General features: G+C 32.6%; 2 protein-coding genes across 2 annotated transcripts in view; both read left to right on the forward strand.

Annotated features, from left to right (window-relative positions):
- The window catches only part of HELRODRAFT_172137 (hypothetical protein), a gene marked incomplete at both ends in the record, with an annotated part of 7,844 nt that extends 4,306 nt beyond the window's left edge, over nucleotides 1-3,538 (forward strand). Inside the window, 6 exons of the mRNA XM_009018802.1 lie at nucleotides 1,290-1,535; nucleotides 1,664-1,762; nucleotides 1,834-1,948; nucleotides 2,086-2,187; nucleotides 2,297-2,366; nucleotides 3,492-3,538. Of these exons, the coding sequence (XP_009017050.1) occupies nucleotides 1,290-1,535; nucleotides 1,664-1,762; nucleotides 1,834-1,948; nucleotides 2,086-2,187; nucleotides 2,297-2,366; nucleotides 3,492-3,538 (679 nt within the window). The remainder of the gene's footprint in view (nucleotides 1-1,289; nucleotides 1,536-1,663; nucleotides 1,763-1,833; nucleotides 1,949-2,085; nucleotides 2,188-2,296; nucleotides 2,367-3,491) is intronic.
- Nucleotides 3,539-4,334: 796 nt separating this feature from the next.
- HELRODRAFT_78298 (hypothetical protein) lies at nucleotides 4,335-7,476 on the forward strand (the record flags this gene model as incomplete). Its single annotated transcript, XM_009018803.1, has 10 exons — nucleotides 4,335-4,477; nucleotides 4,728-4,971; nucleotides 5,093-5,179; nucleotides 5,456-5,576; nucleotides 5,694-5,762; nucleotides 5,996-6,125; nucleotides 6,321-6,603; nucleotides 6,683-6,937; nucleotides 7,033-7,170; nucleotides 7,306-7,476. 10 exons carry the CDS (start codon nucleotides 4,335-4,337, stop codon nucleotides 7,474-7,476), a joined length of 1,641 nt encoding a protein of 546 aa, XP_009017051.1.
- Nucleotides 7,477-8,551: the final 1,075 nt, after the last annotated feature.

An 8,551-nucleotide genomic window follows, 5' to 3' on the forward strand; every position in this document is an offset into this window, starting at 1 on the left:
CGTATGTATAAATTCTACAAAATTCTTTTATAGATCTGTTCTTAAGAAAATACAACCAAAACAACAGCATAAACAACAATTTCGACAACAACTTATAGAACTTCACAACCAACTTAAACGGGAAGAAGAAGAAAAGCAACAACAACAACAACAACAACATCATCAACAACAACAACTACAACATCAGCAACAACAGCATTCGCATCTCTACGAATCAAAAGGTTATATTATTAAGTTCGGTCGCAAAACTATTAACACGACAACTTTATATATTTATCCTTTTGTAGGTATGTTTGTTTGTATGTATGTTTGTACGTAAACGTATGTATGTATGAATGTATGTATGTATGTCTTTGGTTCGTATTTTTGTTTATAATTCTCACAAACCAGATGCTTATGACAGATGTATTTATCAATAAATAATTTTTTTTCGTGTAATCCTAGAAACGCTACTAATATTAACAACAATAACAAAAACAACAATAATAATAAAAACAACAATAATAATAATAATAACAACAACAGTAATATTAGTAATAATAATAATAATAATAGCAGTAGTAACATCAGCGATCCTATTTTTAACACAGACCACGGAACTGGCTCTCTGCCATTTCATAAAAATGATTTAGCGCTGACAACAGCAACCACAACAAAACCATCATCATCATCAGCGTTATCGTCGTCGTCATCATCATCATCATCCGCTCGTTATCGTTATCAACACCAGCCGCAACAACAACAACAACAACATCATCATTACCATGATCAGTATCAGCAACTGCTAACAGACCAACCTACGTTTAGAAATTTCCAGGAGCTATTTATAGTTTTGTTTTATTATTATTATTAATGTTGTTGTTATTATTACTGATATTATTTTCTATCTCCTCTATCAACGTCTTTTATATTGATGATGATGAGTGAATCATACTTCTCTTTGTTCATTTATTCATTCATCTAACTGCCATCAATCTATCAATAATTTTTAGTAATTTTTCATTTTTTCATTCATCTGTCCTTTAATCATTCATTTATTCGTTCGTTCGTTCATTCGTTCATTCAAGTCACAGAACGACAACGATGCAAATATTCAACAACAACAACAAAGCGACAACAAATTGCTTGCAAAATTGTTAGTTTTTAAGCACTATCTATCAAAAATGCGTGAATGAAAGAATGAACTAAAGAATGAATGAATGAATTAATTAACTAATTAATTGATTACTTAACAAGTAAAACCTTTCTATATTGAATTTTTTCATTGTATTTATGAACAACTTCTTCAGAAAAGTCATCAGGCCAAGTAGCGTCAAGCTAAATGAACAGATTGTTGGCAGCAGTATCAGCAGCGGCGACATCAGCAACAACAACTTGCTCCGTGTCGACTTGAATGATTACAAATTTAATAATTACGTTGACGATTTTAATGTTGATGACGTCATCAACGACAGCAGCAGTGGCAACACTGAGAGCACCAATAACATCAACAACATCAACAACAACAACAACATCGATGATTCTTTTTGGAATAAGTTGGCGAATTTCGAAAAAATTTCACTTCAGAACGAGTAATTTTTCAAAGTTATTTTCAGTTGTTAATAATTATTATTATTAATTATTATTATTATAATTATTATTACAATTATTATAATCATAGCAGGTACAGGAACATAAAAACAACAGCCGACAAGTTTCCACTATACGCTCTAGCCCTCTACGATTTCCACGCCCACTACCCCAGGCATGATATTTGCATAATGTATTCAAAACTGACCTATTCTAATTAGCATAATCGATCTCATTAACATAACCTATTAACTTATTCATCAGCGAGTTATCATTCTCTAGAGGCGATAGATTGAAGATATTGCAAAAAGTTGACGAGAATTGGATAGATGCCGAGTTGAACGGCTTGAAAGGACTCGTACCCATAAACTATATTCAAGTTAGGCAATCAATTTTCAATTTTTTGGTATCTTTCAATTATTTTTTTTTTAATATAATTATCGCATCGTTTGATAATTAGGTTGGATACATTTGTTTAAAAATCGTATTTATCTGTGGTTCATTTCATGTCGTTAGGTTGAGAAGGTTAAAGAGATTGTTCCTAGGACAACGAAGCAGAAGTGCGTTGTAATGTACGACTTTTTAGCGCAGTACCCATCTGAAATCTCCGTCAAGAAGGTCTCAAATTCTCAATTCATTTTTAATAATTTATCGTATTTTTGACATTAAATAAAAACTAATTTGAAAATTATATTCCATTTCGTTCTTTTGTTTCAAAACTTTGAAGAATGATATCGTGAAAGTCATCAGGCAGTTGAGAGGTGAATGGCTAGAGGTGGAATCAGGTTCAAAAACAGGTTTACTCCCGGCAAATTACGTCATTACTCTGATCAGCCAATAGGAGTAGAGGTTTAAAAAAAACCCTGAATACGTCATAAATTCAACTTACCAATTAGAGTTTGTCTCGATGACGCCGCTACTTCAATCAGTCTATAAGAAGAAAGATTTGAAAGAGCTTAGATTACGTCATTACATTAATCAGCCAATAAGATGAGGCCTTGATTTATTCATCTAGCGCTGAAATTATTTATAAGAAATCGTTTTGTTTCAGATTATATATTTTTAAAAGTATAAAAAGTTTTTGGATTTTTTTTTCAAGAAAAAAATAGTTGTTGATCAGTAGTTAGTTATGTTTCAGAAGTGCAAATTATTTTTATATAATGCTCAGATATATATATATATATATATATATATATATATATATATATATATATATATATAATATATATATATATATAAACACATAACATTGATACTGTTATGATATATATATATATATATATATATATATATATATATATCATATACATATGTATATGATATAATTTATCAACTTTTTTCGTAAAGTTTAACCATGGTTCTTAATCATTATTTCATTTATTCGAAATCTGATCTGTCAATCACACAAACGCACACACACACACACACACACACACACAAACACACACAAACACTCACACACATATATATGTAATATAATATATATTTATATACCCCTTGATTTTACAATCCTGCAATGTTTATTAATTTATTTTTATTTAATATGAGACTTATTCATCGTGACTTACGTCGGTGTTTTTATCACGTTTTTATAACCTTTTTTTTGTGGAGCATCATTCTTCGTAAAAAATAATTTTTTCTACTTATCGTCGCTATTTGATCTCTCATAATTTAAGATATATTTTAACTCATTTTTAGATAATTATGAATAAATAAATATCATCGTTTGCAGTAGTATTTCTGTTTACATTGCTGAATGACGCAACTCTTGAAAATAAGAGTTGGGCTGTAGTACGGTTTTTATTTTTTTTTTTTGAAAAATTCTTGAATTAAAAAGCCAAATTTGTTTTTTTTATTAATTAATTTTTAATTTATTAAACTTCTCAATTTATTAAGCGCTTCACTTTACAAAAACTCACCAGAAAAAATAAATCCAAGTTCAGGAAAAACTACAGCGAAAGAAAACTAAACAGCTAAACAAAATTGAGATTAAAACAAGATAAAAAAAATTAATAATTCTTGAAAAAACCTAACTCGACCTTCAAATGTCCTTAGTGTAAATTCATGAATATTAATGAGATGAAGATGTAAACATCGTCAGCATCCGTGTATGCACTGGATATATATATATACATACATATATATATATGTATATATATATATATATATACGCGCAATACGGCTTGCAAATGCATGTATAGTACGTATTCATTGATGTATCAAACATCAGTTATGAAGAAACAATGTAAAAAAAAAAAATAAGAAAAATAAATATATATGTACATACATGCGTAAGTATGTGCATAGGAAGTTTGTATATGGATGTACGTTTTTATTCCGTGAAAAGTTTTTCATCAGTTGATAGTCAGTCAGGCAACTGCACCGAACACGTACGTCTCAACTGTAGTTGTGTAGTTGGTTTGTTGTTGTTGCTTTGAATTAATCATTGCGATTGAAAATTTGTTAAATTTTTTGTTCATCATTTCGAATCTAGCAACAACAACAACTAAAACTACAGCAACAACTACTACAGCAACAACGAACTCACTCTCAACATTAAAAAAAAGAATTTCTAACGAATAATACGAACCTACATCAACATATCTTAATACATCCCAGCTCTCAAAATTTTTCCTCTCCCTAATAATTCCTAACTCAAAACTGCAACAAAAACAGTGATGGCAAAAATAGGCGGTATCGGTATCGGTTCATCCCCGCAGATCGGCATGCTGAGCGTGCCCAGCTGGTCATCAGGGGTGACTTTCATGACGGAAGGATCGTACGAGCAGCAACTTCAATCCGCTTATGCAGGCTCGAGGTTAGAATCCCTCTGCAATCTTGATATCGACAGTCCGCCGAATGTTAGAAGGATGTCGAGTATTATCTGCACTATCGGACCGGCTTGTCGGTATGTTTCCTTTGTCTCCGTATGCGTGTTTGTGTGTGTTCATTGTTTGCGTCAGTATATACATTTTGTGTGAGGTTTTTCATATCGGTATGTGCTGCTGTCACTTGTCGATATGTGTATCGGTATGTGTGATTATGAAGAGGAAATGTTTTCAACAACCACACACACACACACACACAAGACACACAAAGACACAACACATACAGATACAACACACACACACACACACAAACAAACAAACAAACAACAGAACAGTAGAGATGCTAAAGAAGATGATCGGAGCGGGTATGAACGTGGCTCGTATGAACTTCTCGCACGGTACCCATGAATACCACAAGGAAACAATCGCGAACGTTCGTGAAGCTGCTTTCGGACTTTTGACCCCAGTGGCATTAGCATTAGATACCAAGGGTCCAGAAATTAGGACGGGTATTATTAAATATGGCGTCAACGAAGAGGCCGAATTAAAAACGGGACAGGAAATTAACATAACGGTATTTAATATTGTGTTGTTGTCTTTGATTCGTTGTTTTTCAGGATGTATCTGTGATGAAGCGCTACAAAAGCTGCTTTATCTAGCGCTTTATTTATATTAATTATCAAAAATGATAACAGATTAATGATGAGTTCAAGGAACAGTGCGACGAGAATAACTTGTGGGTGGATTATAAGAACATCATCCAAGTCGTCGACGTTGGGAAGGTGATTGAAAAATTATTATTATAACAATAATATAAAATTATTATTATAACAATAATAATAAATTATAATTATATTATTATAAATAATAATAATATCAATAAGAGGCAGCAGTACTAGTAGTAGCAGCAGCAGTAGTAGTAGTAGAAGCTGCAGCAGTAGCATTATTAGAAGTAGTCAATAACGACAGCAATGATGATAATATTAAGTAATTAATCATAATATATAATTATATTTATTTAATAATTCATAGTTAATAATAATTTTTCAAACTTTCAGAAAGTCTACATCGACGACGGCCTGATCTCACTGGTCGTGCTACAGAAAGGTGTGGATTTCTTGAAGTGCAAGGTCGAAAATGGCGGGCGGGTCGGTAGCAAGAAGGGCTGCAACCTCCCTGGTTATAATTATTTTTATTATTCAGAAATTATGTTATTATATTATGTTAATTATGAATTAGAAATTAGAAATTATGTTATCATAATTGTAATAAATATTATTTGGAATTATTTTCTAGGAACTCCCGTTGATTTGCCAGCAGTTTCAGAGCAGGATAAGAAAGATCTACTCTTTGGAGTTGAAAACGGTGGATTTTTTTAGACTAAATTTGTGAATAATATAGATATTATTTATTTAGTAATAATATTTATTAAAATTGTAAATAATATAGATATTATTTATTTAGTAATAATATTTGTGGATAATATAGATATTATTTATTTAGTAATAATTTTTATTAAAATTGTGAATGATATAGATATTATTTATTTAGTAATAATTTTTATTAAAATTGGTGAAAATAATTAATTTGGATGAAAGGTGTGGACATCATATTCGCCTCATTCATCAGGAGTGGTGACGGGGTTCGAACAATACGAGAGGTCCTTGGTACCGCGGGCAGAAATATCAAAATTATTTCTAAAATTGAGAACCATGAAGGCGTTAAAAGGTACCAAATTTGGGTCGGGATTTGTTTGAATTTATAAATGTTTTAATTTTTATAAACCAACTAGTCAGTTAATGTTCCAGATACTTTGAATTTTAACTTACTAACTTAGCTCATCATGGCCAACCACTGCAAAATATTCTCAATTTTAATCGTATCAGTTTTAGTTTTTAATCATTCAATTGTTTTTTCAATTAGGTTTGATGAAATTCTGGAAGAATCGGACGGAATAATGGTAGCCAGAGGTGATCTCGGCATTGAGATTCCAACAGAAAAGGTGTTCTTAGCTCAAAAGATGATGATAGGCAGGTGCAACAGGGCAGGAAAGCCGATCATATGCGCTACACAGATGTTGGAGAGTATGATTAAGAAGCCACGGCCAACGAGAGCTGAGAGTAGTGATGTTGCAAACGCCATCCTGGATGGAGCTGACTGCGTTATGTTGTCTGGAGAAACTGCCAAGGGACTCTACCCCTTGCAAGTGCGTCAACGAAATGGATACAAAAAACATTTTTTATCAGATTATTTTGAAATAATTTGAAATTAAATTTCTCACAAAGGCAGTTGAGACGATGCACAGGATAGCCAAAGAAGCAGAGGCAGCTGTGTACCACAAGCAGCTCTTTGAAGATCTACGCATGTTGACGCCCCGCCCAACAGATGTCACTCACACTACTGCCCTGGCTGCAGTTGAAGCCGCTATCAACTGCCTCGCTGTAGCCATCATCACTGTGACCACCTCTGGAAGGTCGGCCATGTTGATGAGTGCCTACAGGCCGAGATGTCCCATTCTTGCGGTCACCAGAGATGCCCAAGTACTTCCCTAATTGCAATTTTTCATCACAAAGTTGCATTTTTATGATTTAGTAAAATGATTGACGTGGAGTTATAACTTTTAAAATTTCACAAGGTGGCCCGTCAGCTACATTTATTCAGAGGGGTCATGACCTTGCACTACACTGCCCCGAGAGAAGCAAGATGGGTTGACGATATGGACAAAAGAATCGGTTTGGCGATAAAAACCGGCTTTGAGAGATATATCATCCGGGTAAGTTTTACCGACACCTGAGTTGATAACCGAGAGACCATTACTTTATAAAGCGTTTTGTTTAAACATACTTGAAATTTTTTCAGTCGATTGCTCTTAAACTTATAACACCTTAAAATGTTCACACATGCCTAGTCTGGTACACCGATCGTTGTGGTTACTGGATGGAAAGCTGGGTCGGGATACACTAACACAATTCGAGTGGTGGTGATCTCCGATAAGGATAGCAAAGTAATGGGAATCACTGAAAACAGCGAGGAAACTGGAGAATGGAATGATGACGGCCCCAGAATTGATTTCAACTGATCTGATTTTTCAAATTTCTTAAAATTCTTCCTTAACATTTGTTGTAATAGGATTTTTTAAATTTTATGTTTTATGGGTTTATTCATTGTTTGGTGTCAAGGTGTGGTTTTGTTTATAATATCCGTTTAAATATCACCTATTTCAGTGTATTCTAATTATTTTTCATCGATATAAAATAATATAAAAGAACTGAGCCCGTGTATCTGATAATCTGAGTTTATTTCTGACTAAATGTTTCGCAAGCAACTGGTTTCAATCGGATTGGTCGTGTAATTTTTTATATGAATTGTTTTATTGTATTTTTCTTACTACATCCTAAACGGTCTTAACGTAAGCAATGAATTTATGACTCAAATGCCTCGCCAGTAGCTCGCATGTTTTAGTACTATAGATCAATTCTTTAAATACAATTCAATAGGAGCAGTACATCGCGTTTCTTGAAACCAGGTTCACTTTTCATTTATTCAATTTAATAATTATTTTTGTTCCTGCTAAACTAAACAGATATCTTTTCAATAATAATTTTTCGCGTTTGGCTTTATTGTTTCATAAAAAATGGTAAGTCAATTTTTATCTAAAAAATTGTGAATTAATTACTCTGTAACTGTCTTAAGCCTCAACTCAGTAATTTAAAAATTTGGCTGCTCTGACTGATCTGACTTGCTGGCTGTGACTGTCAGTGGTTTGACCAGCTGATCGCTCACATATCTCACTCATTTTCCATTCATAAAAAGTTTAATAAACTGACCATTACATAATCTTTTTTCTAACTAAAAACACCAAAACGTTGAAACAGGCAACTGATATGAACCATTTGATAGAGTTGGAAAAAAGAATAGGTATTTCCTATGCAGATTTGGAGAAACTTCTGATGGAGTTCTATTCTCCAGTCACTGACAATGCAAAGAAAAAAGAAATAGGTGAGTTAGTCAGGCTTATGTTGGTTAGAGAAGCAAAAGTTGATGACAGTTCTTAAGCTGATTTCATTTTATTTGCTAATATAATTATTGAATTGATGCGTCATTATATAAAAATTGAAATTTAAACTTTAAATAAAAAAATCTTTGTTGGTTAA

This window comes from Helobdella robusta (assembly GCF_000326865.2).
Source record: "Helobdella robusta unplaced genomic scaffold HELROscaffold_22, whole genome shotgun sequence".
Classification (NCBI taxonomy): domain Eukaryota; kingdom Metazoa; phylum Annelida; class Clitellata; order Rhynchobdellida; family Glossiphoniidae; genus Helobdella; species Helobdella robusta.